Here is a 25155-nt window from a genome sequence, read left to right as displayed (position 1 = left end):
AGAAGGAGCTAAAGAGAGAGTACTGTCTAGAATACGCATTTATTTGTCTTACAAGTTTGCAGGTAAATTAGAGATAGTTAGCTTGAATGTACCAAATGAGGTTAAAAAAAAAAAAAAAGAGTACTCACTATATAGAGGGCAATGTCCTAAATTATATTCTTCCATTAGTAATTCAAGAAGATTGGCTTTTGATAATTAATGTGAAAAGACATGTTAAACCATGGAAATTTGGACAATTTTATTGGCCAATCATCCTCAATACATGGAGATCATGAAGTGTTTAGTGGCAAGTATTCGGGTCCTCTTCATAAACTCTGTGACAGTTGCAAGGGTAAGACAGACCTATTCTTAGGTCCCTGTGAATTAAACTGGTTGTGGTTCTTGTTGAATTCTGAGAAGAAATGAGGAATACTTCCAGTCACTTTGCAAATAACTCTATCATGATCAAGTTACTCCCATGGAATGGTGCTACAAAATCAATACGTAGTTCATGGTTTTCAGCAATTAGCAATTGAATTAATTCTTCTACTCGTCAGGAATTCTTGGTGGTGTCGTTAACTTTAGTGAGAAATTAAAATAACACACTGTAGCAACCAAATACTGATACATTACTAGTAAGATCGTGTTCATCTTGTACTTCCCACTGACTGTGCAATTCTGCTGCTGCATCCAAAATTAAAACACTGGGTTGCTTTATTCTAGTACAGCCTCATGGAAATCGGCTCTCTTTCAAATCTTTAAAGTAGAATACGGGTCTCACCTGCCATCATCTGACTTTAACCATCTTCTGGAGGATACATTTCCTGTATTCTGCCAAACCCACTAGTAATTACACTATAACTTCTTACTATGGGTTGTATTTGGTTGCTCCTTTAATTTCTGAAACATGAAGAACTGGTCAGGATCTTTCCTTCCACCATGATAAATGACAATGTAATTTTGTTAAGAGACAGCATTGGTTGGTTGCATGGTAGACTTTGCATCTGTGGAAATCACTGTACATCTTATCTAACTTAGTAAGAAGCTAGAGTGTGGTAAGATGGTACAGCTCTGCAACACAGCACAAGGATTTCATGGGTCATTTCTTTAAAAACCTGCATAATACCTAGTGGTGTAAATGAAAAATACATTTTTAATAATGTAATTTTTAATAATCCATACATTCATCACATGTCCTTGTCTTAGGCATTTATTTAGATGAGTTAGAAAACCCACAAGTTATTTAGACATAGCATCCTTGTGCTTTCTAATTTCACTTGCTTCAAGAACGGAAAAAAATCCCGCTTACTCTCAGAATGAAGACGCAGGCTGGCTGACACCAACTTCAACATGCTCCAAGCGAACTACTGAAATACAGAATCTGCTTGGGCTCCCACTTAGCGGTTCCGGTTAACTGAAGTGCATGGGTGTGAACTTATAACACTTCCTATTGTTCAGCATGGGGTGTGTGTGCCTCTGTCTCTAATAAGATCATCTCATCCTTTTACCAAAAGGTCCTGTATCAGGGCAGAGGGGTGGGGAAGATGTGGTGAACAGGCTGTCAACATAATTCTTTATTGTGAATAAATCCTATCTCAGATTAGAGCAGTATAAACCAGAAAGTAATGTTCTTCCCTACCTTTCAACTGAGAACACAGAACCACAGCAACTTGGTGTCCTCACCTTGAAGGAGTTAAGCCTCTGCTTTGGGAGATAAACCTTTTCATGTCATATAGCTCGAAAGTTCATTCAAAACAGGGCTAGACTTTCCTAAATCCTTATCCAAAATATTACAGACTATTCATGTGTCATTAGGTCCTAAAAATACAGATAAATGGGCACTTCAGAGGCTATCTGACTTGGATACTCCTGAGACATGAAGGGAATAAGGATACTTCCAATTCCCAAACTTGACAGAACAAGACAGCTCCCACGCACCATTCATAGGGCCGTACACCTTTATTCTAAACAAACTAATACACTGTCAAAAACCTGCTGGATTAAGATTTTCAACTCTCCTCCCTACTGTGGTCTGAGCGTTCCAAGTCTTTTTCTAAACCTCACTGCTAGGCTTGAAGATATATTAGCTACAAAGGATGATCAGCTAACAGGTAGAAAACAGAAGTGAGTATGATGCGGCCTATGTGAATTCTGCCCTCATAAAAGCCCTTAAAGACCAATTTATAAAATGTTACTCACCCAGCCTGCTATAATAGATTCAAACCAGAACTTTTCTTTCATTAATTAAACATACTAAAACTACATAATGTTTTTCACATGGGTCCTCTTCATAAACTCTGTGACAGGTGCAAGGGTAAGACAGGGCCTTGGAAGTTGGTTTCATAGTCTGATCACTGATACCCATGAGATCCCTTTTGGGGAGATACCTTCCCATAGAGAACTTGGGGCAGAGAAACTGAAAAGTCTCTGGCAAGGCAAAGGACAAGTTAAGTCAGAAGATACACGGTGATGCACGGACTTCTAGACTTGACTATTTAAGTCAGCACAGCTTTGATTAAAGATAAACTGGAGTTGGCCCAACGCAACGGCTCACGCTTGTAATCCCAGCACTCTAGGAGGCCGAGGCAGGCAGATTGCTTGAGGTCAGGAGTTCGAGACTAGCCTGGCCAACATGGTAAAACCCTGTCTCTACAAAAATGTGTGGTGGTGGGCACCTGTAATCCCTGCTACTTGGGAGGCTGAGGCAGGAGAATTGTTTAAACCTGAGAGGCAAAGTTGCAGTGACCCGAGATCATGCCACTGCACCCCAGCCTGGGTGACAGAGCGAGACTCTGTCTCAAAAAATAAATAAATAAATAAATAAATAAACTGGAGTCATAAAACATTTACAGATAGAGCATTCTACGCATTAAAATGAGACATTTTTAGTCTGGATGACTGTTAAGTGGCCTGAAAGGTGTGGGAATATCGTGTGCTTTCGGTTTGACTGAGGCGCAACTCTCAGGGTGGCGGCTGGCGCAGCTCAGCCTGGGTCCCACTGCGCTTGCCGCTCCACTCAGGACCGACTCTGGGGAGGTGAATAAAAACTGCGTCTTTGTGGATAAAACAGCCATTAAATAAAAGACGGAACTTTAAGAAAGCTTCTCGACTTTAGTTAACTTCAGGTGTGAAGACGTGAATAGTAAATAGGCAGTATGACCAAAAATGTCATTTGGTTGAAAGCAGGAACCACTTCTAATTTTGGGAATCTTGAGGATCTGGGAGGCATCCCCTGTGAAAGTCCATGATGTCCTGAAGTACATCAACTACCACGCTGAAAATCTGGCATTCTCATCAAAACACACCCTTTGCAATAGCTTTAAAGCTCAGGCATACAATTCCCAGGTCTACCGGGCCATGTGAAAACCCACTCGTGGAGGGAAAGGTCTATTCTGCGCATTTGGGTATGGCATCGCTAGCCCGGCCTTCCCCAGGAAGTCCGGATTCACAGCACTCTGCTATCTGTAAGAAAAGAGGTAGGTTCTGAACTTTCCTCAGGCAGAACACCAGACATAAAATACTGAACAGCCACCAGCTCCATTCTCTCGAATCCTCGCTTTGATGTAAGGTAAGAGGCGGCAGGGGGAACGCCAAATAGAGCGGATGGTTTATATTTCTCTCACCAGGGCAAATTAATAAAAACAAAACCTAATTTTTCCCTTCTCTCACCCATTCTTATTCCTCCTCAATATTTTTCCTCTTTCTAAGATTCCTTTTTTGTTTGAGAAGCTTAATATTTGGCTGCCTTCTGAAGAAATGGGTATAGTGACAGATGAAAGACTTGTATTCATCGTCTAATTCAGAATAAGGGGAAAAATCGACTGCTGTGCATTTAAGATTCTAACAACCTTGCAATTTTGTATAGTCGTTTCCCCCACCCGTTCTTTTGAAGAAATCTGCTTTTATTCTGCTAATAACTAACCACAGTTGCAGCAGCATGGATCCGATTAGCAGTTCTTATGATACAAAGGGGAGAAGAAAAAAAGCTGTGAACAGGGTTGCCAATTTGTCCACCTGGGCCCCCAGGAGAAAGATTAGCTGAGGCGCCTGCCTGCTCCCTTTCTTCCACTTGATCGCTGCTCTATGCTGCCGGATAGAGACAGGCCTTTTTAAAGCCAAGGCACTTTCCTTTAATCAAAGTTTCACTCGCCTCCACCTTCTCTTGTCACAAATTTCTCGTTCTGGGTTCCAACGCTTCGTGACAACTCTGCCTGTAAACATGGGTGGTTGGCTATGAGAAGTGCCACATGCAGATGCTCACTCCCTTGGAGTCATTTTGCACCTAAAAGAGAATATAGCACGTGTGCGCTTGCTGTGTCCTGCAGGTACGAGGGACCATGTTTTCCAGACCAAAAGGCGGCACATGTGGTCAATCAATGGGCATCTTTATGCTGCTTCTGGATGTGAGAAGAGGGAGGCAAAAATACAGGGTTTGGGAATTAAATATTGGAATTTGAGGGAAATAACACAGAATGTATAAAGTTCAGACCAACAGATAAAACACTGGTACTATAGGTGGCATGGTTTCTATAAATTCTCCATTTAGATATAGAATTAAGTGTCAATTTATGTACTAAAATAATATGCTTTTTCTTACAGAGTTTAAAATTTCATTGCATTTGTGATTATACTAAGTAATGACAGCTTGTTTTCATGATAAAACTTAAGATTTTTAAACCCTTGGCATAAAACTCATACTTCTAAAAGTAAAGAACGAGACAGCTAAAAGCACTTACTATTCTGAAAAACTTAAAAAACAAACAAACGAAAAACCCCAGGCTCCTGAGTGAAATCTCCAGGGTCTAAGGGGGATAAATCAACACTTCACAATATATATTTAAAGGAAACCAGCACCTGCTTACCTTGCTTCGCTATCACAATTCACACCATGACATATTAATACATTTGGGTGTTTAAATAAGTGCTTTTTCAAGAGATATAGAGTTGCACAATGAAACCCAGAATAATCAATAACCAGACTCCTTTTTAACAGTGCTGGGCTTGTGAGGTTGCTGCGGGAGAGAGCAGACCTCTCCAGCACGAGGCTAGAACTGGGGGGCCCAGGCGGGCAGTGGGCACCCTCAGGGACCCGCAGCTCAGGAGTAAACCCTGCCAGAGGCAGTGCCAGCCTGGGCATGGCTAAGCTCTCCACGCTGAGTGCCAGGGGACAAGGAGGCCTGTGCAGGCCACAGAGCCTCTGACTGTGGCAATGTGGAGAGGAAGGTTCTCGAGCACGACCTCAAGTACTCTTCATTACTTCTTTCAGACTGGACTAAATATTCGGCAAGCACACTTGTGAAAGGTATCTGTCACAGTGGAGTCGCTTTCAGGAGGGAGGGGAAAAGTGATCCCATGGAGGGTGAAATGCAAAGGCAGAAAGACGGCTCCAAGCCCACGGGAGAAAGGTCATAAGTCACCAATTTCAGAACTCTCTTCTTTTGAATTCCCATTTTTCTAAGAGAACTGTGAGTTATTTAATTTGGTCCACGTTTACTGAACAGCGCTACTTGCCAGGCACTGTTCTTGGCGTTGGGGACAAAAAGAAGAAAGAGGCTCTCAGCCTGCCAGGGGCTCAGGCAGCTGGGGCAGCCCTGAGGGACAGCTGAACTCTGGGGCTGCAGGGGTCAGCAAGGACTTTGTGAAGGGAAAGATCCTTTACTAGGGTCGTGAAGGGTAAGTAGGAGTTTGCTGGGCTGCATAAAGAGTGCGATGGATGTTCCAGGAAGAAAGGATAAATAACATTATTCTTTAATGCAGCTCTAGGGACAAAGATCTGATGCAAAGTCATGGTCAGTGGTATAGAAACAGGGAATTCTGAACTAGTTCCTCCATCTGCTTCTAAGAAAAGGCAATGAGGCCACATTAAAAACAAACAAGCAGCAAAAATATATATCCACTGAGGTTTGGTTCTCTTAAAATGTGATACTTTTTTTGCCTTTTTTCAAGTAGAATTAAAATAACATGATTCTTGGATTTCATGTGAAATGAACTTCAAGTAACACCTATGGAAATAAGGGAGTCTACTGCTAACTGAATTGGACTTGAGAATACAACAGTATTTTTGCACAAGAACTTTTTCTGTGACATTACTTTCAACTGAACCAAATCTAGTTCTAGAAAGATCAGGAAAAAAAACCTCAGCACTACGTCACCCTTAAAACATGAGCTATTCATCCCTCCACTTTCCTGTGAGAAATGTATGTGCTCCTGACTGGGAATACAGGCCTCCTTCCCAGCCATGCCCATGGAGCACTGGGGAAGTGCGAAGTTGTCTTGGACACAGGTGCTGTCTTCCATATTCTAGAAACATTTCTTCTTCCATTTCTTTTTCACAGTCTCTACCTTTTTGGGTACCCCAGGGTTTCCTCAGAATTCTTCTCTCAGTGATTCCCAGCCTTGGCTGTGCATAATAACCACCTGGAGAGCTTTAAGAAAGTACTGATGGAATACCCCACGTCAGACCGATTAGGTCAGCATCTCCAGGGCTGGGCCAGCATCGGTCCTTTCCCAGGCATGCTGTGTGGCGAGTGCTGCGGAGCGCTGACCTTCACTCACTCCCTAGGCCAGTACTTCCCAGACCAGCAGCTTCAGCAGAACTAGAAATTATTGAAAATGCAAACTCTCGGGCTCCACCCCATAACTACGGAATCACAAGCCCTCCAAGTGATGCTGAGGCAGGCTGGGTGCGCAGGGGACCTCATCCTGAACCCTAAAGCCTCACACACTCATTTTTCCCACCAAAATACTGCCTGAGTCCAGATCTTATCCAACCTCCTATTCAAAACCTCCCTTAAGATGCCCAGTGGGAATCTCAAATGCAATATGTTTAAAACCAAACTCTCGATTCCCCTTCAAAAACTTGTTCCTCTGTCTTCTGTACAGAACCATCATTTACCAATTCCTTCAGCCAAACTCCTTCTGCCACTACTCCCGCTATGTGCGCATCCAAGCGGCGATCAACCCTCCACGTGGTTACTGCAGGAGCCTCCGGCGTCTCTGCTCCCACCTTCCCCTACAGTATACTGTCCACTTAGCAGCCACAGTGAGTCTCCTAAAACCTGAACAGGATTATGCTATTTCCTGCCTTCCCAACCTTCCAGAGGGTTCACATCACACTTAAACGCCTAAATTGGCCAGGTGCGGTGGCTCCTGCCTGTAATCCTAGCACTTTGGGAGGCCAACGTGGGCGGATTGCCTGAGGTCAGGAGTTCGACACCAGCCTGGCCAACATGGCGAAACCCCGTCTCTACTAAAAATATAAAAATTAGCCGAGCGTGGTGGCATGTGCCTATAGTCCCAGCTATTCGGGAGGCTGAGGTAGGAGAATTGCTTGAAACCGGGAGGTAGAGGTTGTAGTGAGTGGAGATCGTGCCACTGCACTCCAGCCTGGAAGACAGAGTGAGACTCCTTCTCAAAAAGAAGTAATAAAAAAACCTCCTAAATCATAATCATAACCTACAGTCGTTAGCTCCTCTCTCATCTAACTGCCCAGGCATTCTGCTCCATTGCCCCTGACCACTATGCTCCGGCTGCACTGATTTCCTGGTGTTCGCCGCCCAGCACACTAAGCACAATACCAACTCAGGGCCTTTGAGTTTGCTCCTTTCTCTGCCTGGATCTTCTTTCCCAGATGCTCACATGGCTTGACCCTGCCCTTCCTTCACTTCTCTTGTTCAAATATCAACTTCTAAGAGAGACACCTTCCCTAACTAGCCACTGCTATCTAAAGAAGTAACCTGATTTTTTTCCCTGACTACCTGACAATAAAGTATCTAGTTATTTATGTATTTCCTGTCTTTCCCACTAGACTTTAAGTTTCACGAGGACAGGACCCTTTGCAGTTTATGTTCAGTGCCTTTACCCCACTTACTACGCCTGCAGCATAATACACACTCAGTGCTTTGCTGAATTAATGACAGAATAGAATGATAAAATAAGGAAGGAAGGAAAATGAACAATTAGGCTAGTTGGCTTTCCACAGGATATCACCTGGTGTATCCAACACTCAAAGTGCAACATACTACTTTTCTAAAACCATCAAATGAAGTAATACATTTGGCATCCTCAGCAAGGCCACGCTCTTGGCATTCAGCTTTATGCATTTAATGCAGTTTGCAAGTACAAACTCCTATGTCGCTTTCTGTTTGGAAGGGAGAATATCAACATTAACAATTCCTGGTTATATCATTTATAAACATGCAGATGTGGATTATGAAAGATTAATGCATTTTAGGATTGGTGAAGGCATTCCGTTTGTCTCATGCCGAAACCAATTCTGTTCTTCATTAGTCAATGACAACCCATATCACCCTGCTATGGAAGAGAAATCAAAGGTGCAAGTGTGTGAATTGAGAATAAGTGATGAAACTGATTAGTAAGAGTCTTAACGGCTATAATCAATCAACACATCATAATAATCCTGGCTCCAGGGTTATCAGAAGATTGGGAAATAAACCTAACACTCTCTATAAAATGGTTTTGTTCCTTCCACGATTGTTACTTATTCTCTTTTAGGAAACATGGTGATATACCAGAAGTTTGTGAAATCAACTTTAGGAGCATCTTGACTCTTAAGTACTATTCATTTTACCACCATTTTCCAAAATGTACTCAAGTGATTTTTGAAACTTTTTACTTCTAGGCTAAAATTAGTTCATAAAAGCTTTTGTACCCCTCCATTCCGAATCTTCACTCTCAGTGAAGGGAGAAGGCAGCGGGTCAATGCCAACAGCATTTCCATAGACTAGGCAGCTCACACAGAGTCCAGACGCAGTTGACACTTAGCTGAGCACAGGTTCAGAGCAGGGACAGCCTACTCAGCTCAAGTGAAAACAAACAGAGAACGAGGTGTCTGAAGTGCCTCTCCAGCAAACAATGCAAAAAAGTAATGGAGACGTGGGAGTGGACCGTTAGACCCACGATGAAAACACATGAGTCACTGCTGAGATTGCAGAGCAATAAAAGGGCACATAATATTGCCTTGGTGACACAGGCTTTCTTGTATTTTCATACGCAGAATAGAGAAAGGGAATGGAAATTGACAGGATAATTTAAACCAAGTTACCCAACTTTTTTTAATTAAGAGAGGGAGAAAAGCTAAGTGGGAATTTGTATTTTGATAAATTTCTAATGGTGCTTTCTTATTTCTAAACGTGGATGAAGAAGAGAAAAGGCTTAATTTGAAGTTTGTTGGAATGAAAGATTGAAAAGATCTTTTGAAGAAAAGATCTTTTGAAGAAAAAAAGATCTTTTGAAGAAAAAAGCTTTTGAAGAAAAGAATACTCATTCCCCACCCATCAGAATACCTGACTTGGGGTCTGGAGTGACCTCTGAAGGAGAAGAGTAGCTCAGAACACTGGGACAGTTCTTCAAATGCAAAGCCTTGGCCACCAGACAGCAATGGGGAATCTGTCCTCTAGAAACAGCGCTGAGAATATCCATGACCCATGGACTTGCTGAGTTTCCATAATCAGGATCTTGGCCTGAATTTTAAAGCTGTTATCTTAAAGTGGGAGGTTCTGTATCACACTACCAATAACTAAGCCATACAGAGATGCAACCCCATCTCTCAAAAAGACAAAATATACAATTTGCTTTCTTAACTATTGCTAAGCAGCATTTGGAAGGGAATGGAAATAGTTTTGTGTAACACCCAAATATTTTACTTTGTCAGGGAAAAAAATACTGGCTTAAGTTCTCTTTGGTTTGTAGAACTGCTGAATTGGTTTTCTGTGCTGCCACAGATTAAAAACATGGATATATCAATGGCATTTTGTGTTAATTTTTTTTTCCTCCTCGGCTTGCCAATAAGCAGCATGTATCTTCCTTGCAACAAGCTGTTGCAGGATTTCCACCTCCAGTGAAGCCAAAAAGGAACATTCGATAGATATTTAAAAATAAGATTATTAGGTAAGATGATTTGTGCAGACTTTCAAATAAAAAATTTCTGTCAGTACACGAAATGCCATTTTAGAGGGTCTACTGCTAATGTTATCATGAAAGGACACTGGCTAAGAACCATTTACATATAGAAATAAACTCATGCTTTTTACCCTGAGTTTTATTAAGGCCAAATTAAAAAGTAGAAAGTTTATTTACTTAGGATGGGCTTGAGCCCTAAGAGATCTAAAACTCCAGGAGAAATGGGTTAAATGAAAGCGAGACATTGGTTTGCATCCTCCATTGTTCATCTGATAGGTACTAATCTTGACAAATTAGACCAGGAGCTATCATTTCCTCTCACTGGAATCCTTCCTGTTCACTCTGGACTATGACTAACTCCTAACTAAGATTCATTTTTCTCTTTCCCATTATAGCATCCTTCCAGATTCTGCTTGTTTGAATGTCAAATTAAGCAAGAAAATTAGTTTTTTTGACCAGAATATCTTCTTGTTTGTATCTGCAGCTATATCGGCTGGTAGAGAAATCTACTTAGCTCTCACTTGCTGAAGGGTAGGACTGGGTGAGCACTCACACAGAAGAGCTCTAAATATACCCCAGTGCTGCCAAACAGTTCTTTTCCATATTTAATCCAATACGTGCCACCCTTTCTAGAACTCATGCTTTTTGTCTGAGATTTTCCTGAGGGGCACAGATTCATTATGGCTGGTTGGTATGCTGGATGCATCTCTTGCCCTCTAGGAATGGCCATGATAAAGCTGCAGAGAATCAGGCTCCACTATAAAGGAACTGGTGCTTTGTGGCATAGGAGGATGAGCTCTGACCAAGCGATTTCTTCAGGCTCGTCACACCTGTGATCCTTTTCAGAGAACAGAGACTGAAGTTATTCGCTGGGTATGAGTTCACATTAGCAGGTGCCACATGCTGTGCACTGTGGAGGGGCTCCTGGAAGAGGCTACCCCAGGCGGGAGGCGGCTACCCCAGGTGGGAGGCGGCTGCCCCCAGGAGGGAGGCGGCTACCTCAGGCGGGAGGTGGCTAACCCAGGTGGGAGGCGGCTACCCCAGGCAGGAGGCACATGTGCAGAGGTGATCACTGGAGTGGGGTAAAGCGCAGCTGGCTGGAGAGGGAGAAGGGGAGGGGAGGTATCAGTAGAAAAAGATGGGAGCAGTGAAGGCAGCTCCTGGAAGGTGAGTGAGATTCCTCCTGACCTTTGCCTCCTGGCTTCACAGTCTCAGCTCTGAAGCTGCCGTGACCCATCCCTCATGCCCAGCCAGCCAGCAGGTAGTCTGCCGAGAGGCCAGGCGGCAGGTGAGCGCCTCCAAACAGCGAAGCACGAAATGTAAAAAGAAAAGGGGTTCTACTTTCATATTTGATGCAACTCTATTTTGTTTCTGTCTATGATAGCTAGGATGGTGTTGCCTTTGATTAGTCTTACCTAATACCAGGCAAGAAGAACAATAGCCATGAAACAAACAGCTACTCATTATGTGCTAGCGTGAAGACCTAATTTTGTGTTTTTGACCCTAATCTATTATGATCAGTGGCCTTCTGCTGCCAGATCAAAGTGAGTTAACTCTACTTACACTGGACTTGGTACAAATACCAAATGCCTAATGCCAAAAAAAGAATGGGGAAAAATCTATTCAGGAATTTTCAGTTACTATCCTTAGATCTTCATTAATAAAACAGATGAGCTTAGTTTTACAAATGAAAGTAGCCAGGCTATGAACAGTTAACACCTGCCTGTCCATTCCTCACCCCCATGGTGAGCTCCCTCTTCTCAATATTTAAATGCTGCCACTGCTTACAGCACATGGAGGAAAAGCTGACAAAAGCCTCTGGCCAATAAAGTAAAAAATTTTTAAGTTTGGCTTATTTACATTTTTGCTTTGTTAGTAAACTGGAATGGCTGGCTCTGGAGGCAAGACAAGTGAAATTAACATCCACAGAATCTTCTGGCAACAGCGGTGCATTCAGATGCCGTGCTGAGTCAGCTTCCACCACGTATTAGGGGCAATCAGGCCCAGCGTAAGACCCAAGACCTGTTCAATACACATCCAAAACCCAGCAGCCCTCCTTACGCCAAAGTGAAAAACGCTGCGATATAACCCAAGAAGCAGCGTAAGTGCAACGTGATGGGATCATTTACTAGAATATCGGCATCATGTCTAATATCACACATTTCAGAATTAACTGTACCTGACATTACATCTCCTTAAATTAAATGTATAGTATATGAATACGCACTGCCAATTACAAAGATGGAGCTATTTCATTTCTGTCTCTAAATATAAATACATCAGTAAGAAGAGGAGAGAGAATAGGTAAAAAACAAGAAAATTTGTGATGGCACTGGAGGGAGAGTACAGCCTTTGTGTTTCTGTTCTCAAAACTCTTGTTTAGAGTCAACAAGCAGGCCTGAATTCTTTACCTTCTAACTATAGAGAGCTGCAAAGCTGGAGCCCAGGAATGTGCAAACAAAGGGAGACAATCCATGTGGCTACCTACCATAAAAAATCTCCATCCTGCTTCCCCGAAGAATGCAGGAGGAAAAGCCCAGCTGAGTTAGGGATGTGGTGGGGCAGTGTTGTACCAGTGTATCATAGTAGTGGTTCCCATGACACTCACAATGTTTGTGAGGCAGCAAGATAGGAGGGCAAATCTGCAGTGGGTAGAGGAACAGTTTAACAGGCAAGAAACAGAATCAACCATTTGGGATGCTTTACTGGGCATCGTTTATCTACCTCTGTGATACTTCTCATTAGCAGTCAATTACATTTACCAGGGTAGAGATGGAGAAAAATGATTGTTCTTTTTCAACAAATCCTAGGAAAGCAACATCATGAAGAATCCCCTGCAACATTTGGCTTTACTTCATCCCAGCTATCAGCTACATAACAGCTGCACATTTTACAATGACTTGTTGGAGAGACAATGATTGAAAGAGCCAGTCTGTGAGACATGGAGAGGAGGTGATGAGATATAGCAGGAGGCAATAGGAGAGAAGAGAGGCCAAACACAAGTTGGTGCTGGGAATAAGAGGAAGGAAGGGGACAGGAAGAAAACAAAGGACTACATATAGAAAAATAAAGGGAAAGTCCTAACAGATAGCTCGACAGTTTGAGTATCACGCCTGGGACAGCATGTCATCTCCACATGGCACGTATGCTTCACTGGCAGACTCAGAACCAAATGAAGGTGGACTGCATATGAGCTTGGGATCTGATGTATAGATCCACACCATTTAAATATAAGGATTAGAGATGGGAAAAGGAGGAGGGAGATGGGCCTCATTATTCTCTGAAGGAAGGTGTACTTGCATTTAGGTGAAAGTAAATATAAAACAAAAAGCAAAGACCAACTTTATGATCATCTCCAAAATGTGGTTTTATTACCTATGACCAATATCACACAAATATATAACATAATGCAAGTTGGATAACTCGATATATTTAATACTTCTCAGAGAATAGGGATATGAATCTTAGGGAAATGATTTAAAAAATTAAAAAGGACAGGGTGCCTAGGTGGAGGGAAATGGAAATAGAAGACAATCATTTCTTTTCCCCCACCATAAACCTGTCATGAGCTTTGAGTAAATTCCATTAAAATAGGTACATATAAAATGTCTGATGAACAGTTATCAAAAACTGACATTTGAGTGCCCCTCGGCTTAGCTGTGGGAACAGAGAGAAGAGAAATGGGTAATACCTGGACTCAAGCCATGGACTACTCCCCCAAGGTCTAGGACAAGGTTACTGAGGGTAACCTGGCTCCTCTGTATGAATGAGAAAATGGTGCCCCTTCCCACAGAGGGCAGGTAGATGTCAACTTCCATTCACTACTCAGACCCTGTGCAATGAGCACCTGTTGAAGTGTGTACGGCAGCCCTGGTAGGGGCCACTGGGCGGGAAGTGCTGCTCACAGTTAGCTGATGTGGCCTCCACGCAGGCAAAAAGAGGGAAAATAATCCAGGATTTTATACTGCATCTATTGTTAAGTTTTCTGTGTGGCAGGCAGGCAGTCCAGCATAAATCAGTTTGCCTATGATCTGAAGTGAAGCAGGGTTGCTAAGTGTTCAGCTAAAATTTTCATGTGTAGAGACAACAGTAGAAATTCTGTTAATCTCTGGGGTATAGTCATTTCTCCCTCTTGTTTTCTGGTCTTCCTCTTAACCTTCTCAGGCTCAACCGCCAAGAGGAACATGGACTTTTTTTTTTTTTTTCCAGAAGAAAACTGAGTTCAACTCTGTGAAAATATATTATGCTTTCATGGCTAGCTCTAGCAGTCCTGCTGAACTACCTCAGCAAACACACCGAGTCATCACTGGGAACAACATACATGTCTTCTGAATTGCACAAAAACACCACTGGATTAAGAACCAGAAGACTTGCTGCCTAAATCAACTGTACAACTCTGAACAGTAATTGTCACAGATAGTCTCAGTTTGAATAATATCCATAATGGTGAACGTAACATTGTAAGAATCAACAAGCACTGAGTGCCCTGCATGTACCTGTCTCATGTGCAGTGACATATTTAATCTTTGCATTTCCCCGATGAGGTGGGGTTATCATGTTTACAGATGCAGAAACTGAGGCACAGAAAGGCTTAGAAGCTTCTTCAAGGTTATATGGCTACTATCATCAGATAATTATGAAAGTCCATCCAGTTCAAATGTTTGTAATTCCACTTGGGAGAAAGGTGAACAAATGCCAAAACTGCTTATCAGATTTTTTAAGAGGTTACTCTATGGCAAATATACTAAGAAATGTTCTATTTGTCATATTTATATAATCTAATCCCACGTAGCTTCACATTTGGCAAAGACAGTTAAGAATTTACTTGAAGAATATGCCACCAAAAAAAACGGTGGAGCTTTTGCTGCCTAATTTCTTCCCGGTACTAAATTTCATTGAATAGCTTTACCAAGCACCATATAGAGGTCGGCTACAGAGGAGATGACTTGTAATAGTACAGTGAAGCAGTATGGTGGTTAGCGTTTCTGACACAAGTTTAAAAAACAAACTATACACTTTAAATGATGTATCCAAGAAAGCGGAAAGCTTTCTAGGAGTTAGCAGGGAGAAATGGTAGTGAGGTCCTTGTGCTCTCCGCCCGCACACATCTACAGTCACTGTGAAGAACGGGCATCCTTTGTGATGGTATATAACCCACTCACCAGCTTTTACCCTGTGCAAACCAACTGAACCACACACTCTGAGGCCGGTTAAATTTGCTGAGCTACCTCCTCTGTAAAATACTATATAATGTAACACCTGATACCCAGGATCACATGCCCGAAGCGAGCTTTTCTGTTGGGTTTTATGTTCTGTATTGCATCAAAATCCAAACAATGAATATACAAGTTTAGAAATCCCCATTTGAAAAGACAGACGTGGAAAGTCTTCAGATAGTTAACTACTCATGTCAGGAACTTAAAATTTAAAACCATATCTTTATACCTCAAGAAAGTTTTCATTTAGGTTTTTAGGAAAAGTCCTTTTGACTCAATTGAGAATGAAAGAGTGAGCTCTTTGAGTAATGCAATATTTTACATATAACTTTCCAACATTTAGGTAGGTGACATCTCACAAACCATCTCAACACTAAAAACTGTCTTAAAAACTCTAGACTATAGAGTATTCATAGCATTAAAAAGTTAAAAGCAGCAGATAAGTCCAGGTTATTACAAACACTATGAGGACAAACAAATATCTTTGAAAGAAAGGTAACATCGAAATGCTTTAATCAAAATGCACTGAGCGTATACCTATATCAAATTACAGATGAATCTTAGAAACGTAACGTTTGGTTAAAAAAAGCAAATTTTAGCCTACACTACAAGTGGGGTGACCATATTATCTGATCTGCCCAAGACCTTCTGGTTTATGCCGCTATCCTACTGTAATTGTTAATGTAGCCCTTTGCATGCACAAAAGTGTCTCATATTGGATGATAAATTATAGTCATTCCAAATATAATACATTTCCGTAAAGCTAAAAACTTAATAAAACAATATATACTCTATGAATGTTTGTAATAAAATTCTTAGAAAAAAAACCAAAAACCCAAAAACCAAAAGAACAATATTTTAAAAAAGATTCAAAGGATATTTGAAGTGAAGAAGAGGTATAGAGCTTGGGATAAGGAAGAAATATACAGGTAGATACAATGGCACTATGATACTCTAATTCTTAAACCAGATGATGAATTCATGAATGTTTATTTGATAGTTAATGTTTCATAATTAGTGTGCTATATATGTTCTTTTATTTAGAGATATATATGTGTAATATTCTAAACATTCCACAATACACTTTTTTTTTTAATATAAAAGAGGTGAAATGTTAAAAAGCACCAAAACTAACACCCATGATTTTGGAAGGATAGAATGAATTATCTGGTTTGGTGATAAAGGAAAGCTAGTTGTATGGTAGACTTGAATGAAGTTTGATAGAAGAAAGCTGGATGAGGATGAAGTAACTGACAAATAAATAACCAAATAAATAAACAACCTCAAGAACATAATAAAGGGAGCAGAACATAGAGGTGATTCATGACAATTGAAGTAACTGAACACGGAGTTAACCAGAACATGGGCTCCTTGTGTCCAAGAGAAGGCACGAGTTTGTATCAGTAAGAACACCTCGCCCATGCTCCGCCTCGACCAGTGCCTGCATATGATCAGACACTGATAAGTATAGACCATAGAAATGTTTTAGAAAATAAATGCTGTGGCAAGTATTGAATAGAACCACAAAAAAATAAGGCCAATCCTCATCAACAATCTCACTTTAGGGGTACTCATCAACAGAAGATCTGATGTAACAGAATCATTACAAAACATATGCTAAGAGGAAAAATAATACCCTGTTTCTGGCACAAGTTAAGGTAAATATGCAAATTGAAATTAACAAAGTAATTGGTCATTTTATTAAAGGGGTAGTTATAATCACCTGTTGAATATCTTTAGGAACTGGGACTCTCATATGCCTTGGTGAGAATTCAGTTATACTCTTAATATGTGGCCACTAGGTTTTTAAATAGTAAAGTAATGAAATGTGAGTTGCTGTTGACGAACATGAGATCTCTCTTTATCATGAAGTAAAATAATAATTATCAGGAAAGTAAATACCTGGGATACTTGCAGGAGAGATTGGGCCAGATCGAGACTGGTTGCTTCCTACAGGAGAGCCAACAGGAGAGGGAGATGGGCCCCCAGGGATGCTGGAGAGATGAGGGGACGCGTGTGGGGAGAAAGGCGACTGCGCCGGGTTGCTCTGATCCCCTTGGCTGCTCGTGGACCCGGATGCACTGACTGCTGAGCTCAAAGTTGCTTCCGTTCCCGTGGGGAGGTCATCAATGGAGCCAGACAGATCCTAAGAAAGGAAAACATGTATTTATAGAGTGACACGTTTGGACGAATATCTCATCAAAAGACGACTTGAAAATCACAATGACATCCCCTTCAGAGATGAAGGTTTTCTGGGTAACACCTAAAATTCAAAGCATGGCCACTTTTTACTAGATTTTAATGAGGTCGTTTGTAAGTTGAACCAATAAGATCTTGCCTCTCTCCTAAAAAATGAGTAAAGTTGTACTTCTCTTTGATAAAACCATCCCCATACAGTTTGCCCTTCAGCTGTCAGCACCGAGTCCATTAGACCTGTTCAAAATGCCACACAACACAGACAGCACTCTGCCTGGTGACTTACCATAGTTATGGAATGCCTGGTTCTTAAATGATTACTTCATAAAGTAAAAAACTACAGGCTTTGAGTCCTTTTCTTCAGAATTTGACATTGGTTGACTACGTGAATTTCAAACTAGGATACGCTAATGTAATATTAGTCACAATTTTGACCAAACTTTGTGATGAGAATTTTTTTTTTTTTTTTTTTTTTGTGATGAAGTCTCACTCTTGTCGCCCAGGCTGGAGTGTAATGGCGCGATCTTGGCTCACTGCAATCTCCGCCTCCTGGGTTCAAGCGATTTTCCTGCCTCAGCCTCCCGAGTAGCTGAGATTACAGGCGCCTGCCACCACACCTGGCTAATTTTTGTATTTTTAATACAGACGGGGTTTCACCATGTTGGCCAGGCTGGTCTTGAACTCCTGATCTCAGGCAATCTGCCTGCCGCAGCCACCCGAAGTGCTGGGATTACTGGCGTGAGCCACTGTGCCTGGCCGAGAAATTCTTAAAATAAAGTGCCATTAAAAGAAAATAATAATGTGTGTATTTATATACGATATTGTGAAAATAAAGGTCATTGAAGTTATGTTGGCAGAAATGGGTCCTAATGTTATACCTTATTTTTTAATACCAATTTTACGCTGTCAATGCCATCTATATTTTATCACCGTACTCTCTGAGGCAGTGATTAAAATCCCCATTGATACAGTTAGAAAACAATGAAGCTCAGAGAGTCCAAATTACTGTTGAAGGTTATGTTACTGAGGACAGACTGCAGGTGCTGAAGACGAAAAGGGGAAGATGAGAGAGGAGGAAGAAGCAGCTGTCTTCTGCTCCCTCAGCAGAAGGGGACGCAGACAAAGCCTTTACTTCAGCCTGCATCACTGGTGTGCCCCCCCATGGCTCCCATCAGCAGGTGCTCAGTGCAACCCCACTGCAATGACTGGACTCCCAGATCACTGACCGAGCGAGGTGCCAATGAGTTCTCGAGGCTGAGTTACAGCATAAAAGATACTTGCCCTGATAACTGAAGACTACATACTATAGAATGGAATCAGAAATATCTGGTTATGCTACTGTTTACAAAGCATATTCAATCCTAATAGATCTCCACCCTCTAAATTGTATCAATGTTAAATTTTACCTCACTGCTTGCAACTGAGACTTCTGAGAATAGGGCTTTAGAATCTGGTAGAGGAAGATGCTAAGATTCTAAGAGTAAACCTAGACCAGAAAGTACGAGAAAAAGCAAGGGAAAGCAGAGCTGGTTATAGCTCTTCAGGGTACCCTGAAACGTCACAAAGCAAACTCAGGATTAGGATCCTAGTACCCTGGATAGTTTAGTTTATCTGGCCATCATCTGTTATAGCATATAATTCACTTCTCTTTAAAAACCATATTCTAAAGTATAGCTGACAGAACCTAATCAAAAAGAGAAATGCTATAGAAAAACAAAATGTCTTCTGCTAAGAGGAATAACATCTTTCTAAGTAAAACAGAAAACGTCTTCATTCCACAAAATCTTCAATGTCCAATGACTGTGCTTATGGGAAACAACAGAACAGGAACAGAGCAGACTGAAAATAGCAGCCCTAGAAAAAGTTCATCAAATCTCCAAAACAGAAGCCTGGAGTAATGGCACAGCCTGTGGTCCCAGCTACTCAGGAAGCTGAGGCAGGAGGAGTGCTTGAGCCCAGGAGTTCAAGGCTACAGTGAGCTACCAGTGTACCTGTGAGCAGCCATTGCACTCCAGCCTAGGTGACACAGTGAGACTCAATCTCAGAAAAAATCCAAAATAAAATTAAGTAAATTCAATCTGATTGTTAGAATTCAAAGGTATATAAACATTTATGCTAATCCTTATGATCAGCAGAAATGTAAGGCACGTGAGATGCATGGTTTTGTACATATTCAGCTGGTGAAACTTTATATTTAACTTGATTACTGGGCTCAACAACAGAAATCTTAACAGAGACCACGGGGGCTGCAAAGTTGAAAATACTTACTCTCTGGCCCTTAACGGAAAAAGCTTGCTGACCCCTGATTCAAAGAACCACGTGTACTCACACCATCTCTACTGCCTTTGCCTATTCCTTGGGGTGAAAAACAGGAATTAGGACAGGCCTCAGCTGAACTGCACAATAACTTTACCATACATCATGATTGGTACAAGCTTTAACAGGGACAGGAACTTACTCATTACTACATCCCCCTGAAAAATACTGAGTGACAACTCCATATAATCTTACTCTTTTTGAAGGGATCATAAAAACCCAGGATGGGTGATGGCCTCCATATCCAGGCCCTGACAGTACCCACCACACGGCAATGACTAATAAACAAGGGGCAGTCAGGCAACAGCCATCGGGCAGGAAATAGGCTTTTCATGTTTCTCTAAACAAAAAAAAATCTGGTAGATAACTAGATATAAAATCCCATACTATATGTGAAGTTAAACACAGAAAGGACAAATCAGATTTAATTTTTGAAAAATCATCTATTGTAGTTAAATAATTTTATGCAAATCTCTCATCATAAAATCTGAAATTTTACTTTGAAGTTCTTGTAATTCTCTGCACAACCTACAAGTTTCGTCCCCATTCTCCCTTAAAATTCCATATTATGGTTGAAAAAGTGACACGGATGGGTATTAAGAGGGCTTCACTCAGGTTGCAAAGGCATCAAAAACATTTCTGTTATTCAACAAGCTGATCAAGGAAGTATCAAGAGAAAAATATAAAAACAGTGGCTTTCTTCGTGTTCACGTGTCATCAGAATTTCAGTGCTGACTAGACCTCAGTGTAACTGAAGAGTAATAAAAAGATATAATTACTATATTACTGTTACACACTCACGCAACTTTTATATGTAAATTATACAGAAATATTCCCGCCCTGCAGATTGTTAGGGTATCTATATGTAGAGCTATCTTAAAACATGCTAATAAAAGAAGTTCAACAGTGGTTTAAGTATTCAGCCTAGTTAACAAAGAAGCTCTGTAACTAATACTCCTCTAGAGGACAATTTAGTCAGCAGGGCACCAACTCTATTCTTCTTTTATAAGTACTATCAGATCTATGATGCCTGTAAAGAACAGAGAGACCTTACTGCATCTCATTCTAACCAAGGCACCTTCAAGCTACAGTGCTTCCATTTATCTTGCTGGAAGGCTGGCAGGTGAGGTAATTGCAGGCAGTCTCTTTTAAGGGGCTAGGAGAGTCCTCCTGCCCCATGGCATTCCTTAAATCAGTCCTATTTTTGTGATGGGGTGATTGGTAAGGCAATGACTTCATGGGCTCTCAAGCACAGTAAAATCACTATCTTGCTATCATCATGTGATTTGGTGAAATCTTGCTATTAAGTTGGGTTTTCAGTATCTGACATCACTCAGAATACTGATTACTTTCTGGCACACCAAAAATAACTCCTACTATCGATGATTAATTTTTAAAAATCCCTGCTTTCAAAAACCAAAATCGTGAAGCTGTTTAACTTTAAAACTTAATTTAAATGACAGTTCCCTGCAATGACTCTCCCTCTGTAACCATCATCCTTCCACGGTCTCTCTGCCCAACTAAAATTTTCATTCTAACCCTAGTGACAAGTACAAGAGATTTCACTGTGCTTAGAATGAAATGCCACCCAAAGCAATAACAATCTTATCAGACTTTGACAAGAGAAACACTCACAAATTAACATGCAGCACAAATACGTTCAGATTCTCTATGATGGGGCAGGCTCAGGGAGGGCAGCGTCAGAAGGAATAAAGATGGGACATCCCACAAAGAAGACGCATGGGAAGGATTTTTAAAAATCTGCAGATAATTGAAATAGGCATTAAGTATAAAGACTCTCTCATGCCTACAGATTGTACATGATCCTCCCTAAAAATATTTTATATTACTACATTACGACTCGCTACACATCAAAAGACATATTTGGTTTTGATGGTATTCAATTTAGCATAAGTTAGCTCACCAAAGGATAAATTCAGTCAATACTGGTGGCTTTACTTTCTCAGAGAACTGGGAATAAGTCAGAAAATTTTACTCCCTTGCTTAATTAAATAAGTGGGTTTTTTAAAAAGTAAATGAAAATACTCTAAGCTACGGTTCTCAATACAATTAGCTGATGGTATTAGATCAGCTGCTCATAGAAAGCTGCCAAGCACTGCACACATTTGGGCATCTCTTGCTCAGAAGTGCCCCAGGAGAGCATGAGGATAAACACTGAATCAGAAATAGAGGAGATATTTCAATCAATGAGACCAGTTCAGGTCTCTTGTTTAAGGATTTTAATAGGATACAGTTAATGATTTCTCACTGTGACTTCCCATGGGTTTAAAGCACAGGTTAAAACGCCAGTTCAGTGGTCTTCAAAAAAATTCTCTTAATTATCTTAAAAAGCAGAAATAGCGTCTCTTCTCCTTTTTAGAATATTAAAATGAAATAGAGCCGTGTACTTTTTCTTTTTCTCTCTTCAACTAAACCCTCACCTTCTTAAGGGTAGTGACTTCTTGTGCCAAGTGCGGTGCTAAAGACAAAATGGATATGACTGTTCATCGGTAAATATCACTAAATTTATAAGCTCTACAGAAAAATACAGCTGCAAACACTATAGAAAGTATACAGCACGTGCAAGTATTTCTAAATATTTACCAGAAATGCTCTACTGAAAACTATTGACTTAGCTATTAAAACTTAGCAATGAATTATCAGCCCTCTGTTTCTAATTAACATCATGGATGTCAAGTATCCAGTGTCATTAGATTCTTGGTTCTTTAGAAACACACTGTAAAATTACTTCACACCTTCCACCCTTATTTTGCAACTATCATTTTTGGTCATGTGATACGAATAAACCTTGAAATTGATACGAGAATTGAATCAATAATTTGACAGACACATACACACAAAAGGAAAATTCTCACAGTGACTGCTTAATTTCCATGATGTTTAAAGGCTTTTTCTTGCATTAACCTGTGTTGTAATAGAGTTTATGTCCAGATACCTACCAAAGTCCCTGCTGCTTTCATTTGTCTAGACCGCAAATGAGTTAAAAGCTCAGACTTCCTATCTTAGAACACATTAAAAAATAAAGCAAAGGTACCAGAAAAACAGAATCCCTGGAAAAAAATCCTTCCAAGCACTAATTGTTAGGCCTTAAGAGCATCCTCTTTCCAAGTTATACATGTGTCACTTTTTATTGAAACATGTCCACATACGTATTTATTTTCTTATTACATGACAGTATGTACACAGTACACACCCTTAAGATGTACGAGGTCAGCTGGAAAAAAAAGGTTGATGTTAATTTAAAAATAGCTCTAAACTCCAAAAAACCGTATCAAAAGCCAGAGATAACACAAGAAAAACTAATGAGCCAAAATTCACTTTAAGAGAGGTGGCCAAGAACTACTTTTGGGTGACATGACTTTCACCTGATATGTTTGTGTTATTTCTTAGGCAAAGATTCCATTATGGGTAACTCTCATTTTAAGGGGGACATTTGTAGGATAATCAGCTAAATTGACACTTTACAAAAGCAAAATTCAGAGTTAGGCGTACCATTTTAGATACATAGCATTGTAATGGTTACATCTTCTTTGGTATTTAAAAATCAGCATCTAAAATAAAAGCTGTTCTCAAAGGTCCTTGGGTTAAAACTCCTGATATGGAATATGTTGCCATCCTAAACTTAGAAGTGGTGAACAATGCAAGTATGAAATATGCATCATAAAAGGACCTTTTTTCCCCACTGCACAAGCCTCAAAGGGGTTCCTAAAATAGTCTGTTTTCAAGCTTTTTTGAAGAGATTCTCCACTCGTCCACTATTAACAGTCTCAGGAGTTATGCAGACTAGAAAGAACAACAAATAGACCATAGTATGGGCAGTCTTGAACTCAAAAATAATTTGGTACGAAAATGTATTTATAAGTTTGTTTTGGGTATACAGAATCTGGGATTTACCTTCATCTGAAAGTAACGTTTCCCTTCTTGGTTAGACTCCCAGGACCAGCCTCAGAGATGCTCATGATTATGGCCATGAGAATGCTGATTTTAGCAACAACTGATACCACCACTGATCAAGGGCCGTCTAAGTGCTTGAAGAAAATACTATGCATATTTTCTTACGTGAGAAAATAACAGCATCTTGTTAGCGGCAGTTCATTGTTCTTACCAGTTAAAATGCTTTTTATCTGATTTTATCATACTTAAGTCCAACGAACTTAAGACTCTTTCTACCCACAAGTCAAGCCCCATGTCAGTGCTAAAACACTAAAAAGGCTCATGTGCATAACTGCTGGCCCTTTATTATTCCAGGAACAATGATGTTTTGAATACAAATTATAGCGTACTGATGAAATTAAAGCTTTATAAAAAAGTAAGATACTGAATAATGTGGGAAAAGGTATTTTTGTACTAGAGTCACCCTTAAGCAAGCCCGATCTAAGTTTTGTAGTTGGTGCTGTGGGATGGGTGAGAGGAGGTGGAGAAAAAGGGAAAAGGCAATGTTGACGTGTGGATGACATTTTATATTCATATGTGGACTTGTACACTTGAATGTCCTTCTATCATTGAGTCTCAATGAAGAGAGATAAACCACACAAACGACAATGAAGTGCAGAAAATTCTATGATGGAGGGTGAATTAATAAGTGCTAAGAGGATAGACTGATGGGTAAATGTCCAGGGACTGGGGTCCAAATCAGGAGTAAAGGATACTCTAGGACAAGTGGTGAGAAGGGGCACTTGGCAGGGAGAGAGACACAGGAAGCGGAGGGGACAATCCACGAAGGCACAAAGGGCAGGTAGAGCGAGGGGAGTGCATGCTCATTTCGGGATAGGAGGCACTCGGGATGCTCAGGAGAGAGGGTGAGGCTCCAGAGCCTGGCAGCGGCAGGCTGGGCATAGGCCGTGTGCCCATGCCAAGGATTGGGGGCCTACATTTTTAGGAACCAGGGAGCCACAGAGGTCCAGAAAGTGGGTCTTAATATTATTAGAAGAGGAAAAATGTGCAATAGAGTGCCAATGAAGAGACTAAGAACACTTTAAACATAATTAAAATTGCGGGTACTATTTTTTTTTTTTTTTTTTTTGAGGCAGAGTCTCACTCTGTCGCCCAGGCTGGAGTGCAGTGGTGGGATCTCAGCTCACTGCAAGTTCTGCCTCCCGGGTTCACGCCATTCTCCTGCCTCAGCCTCCCGAGTAGCTGGGACTACAGGCGCCCACCACCACGCCTGGCTAATTTTTTGTATTTTTAGTAGAGATGGGGTTTCACCGTGTTAGCCAGGATGGTCTTGATCTCCTGACCTCGTGATCTGCCCGCCTCGGCCTCCCAAAGTGCTAAGATTACAGGTGTGAGCCACCGTACCCGGCCAAATTGCAGGTACTATTTAAGAATAAATCTGTACAGTGCTTTTTAAAAAATCTGTATATGTTTAGCATTATATAGAATTAAACAAATAAACAACACAATGACAACAAAATTGCCTAAGTAACTCTAGTCTAGGTTAAATAGCAACATGTTTTCTAGATTGCAATAATTTTAAGGATCGACACAGTCATGTGACTCATTTCAG

General features: G+C 40.8%; 1 protein-coding gene across 8 annotated transcripts in view; it reads right to left on the bottom strand.

The window, feature by feature from the left end:
• ARID1B (AT-rich interaction domain 1B) overlaps positions 1–25155 on the bottom strand; it is a 430820-nt gene that overhangs the window by 110851 nt on the left and 294814 nt on the right. For all 8 annotated transcript variants that reach the window (XM_030809883.1, XM_030809886.1, XM_030809885.1 and 5 more), the window contains one exon: positions 17019–17262. In XM_030809883.1, coding sequence (XP_030665743.1) covers positions 17019–17262 — 244 coding nt within the window. The remainder of the gene's footprint in view (positions 1–17018; positions 17263–25155) is intronic.

This window comes from Nomascus leucogenys, chromosome 3 (genome assembly GCF_006542625.1).
Source record: "Nomascus leucogenys isolate Asia chromosome 3, Asia_NLE_v1, whole genome shotgun sequence".
NCBI classification, from domain to species: domain Eukaryota; kingdom Metazoa; phylum Chordata; class Mammalia; order Primates; family Hylobatidae; genus Nomascus; species Nomascus leucogenys.
The sequence above is the reverse complement of the archived record's forward strand: the minus strand, read 5'-3'. Positions and strand labels throughout refer to the sequence as shown.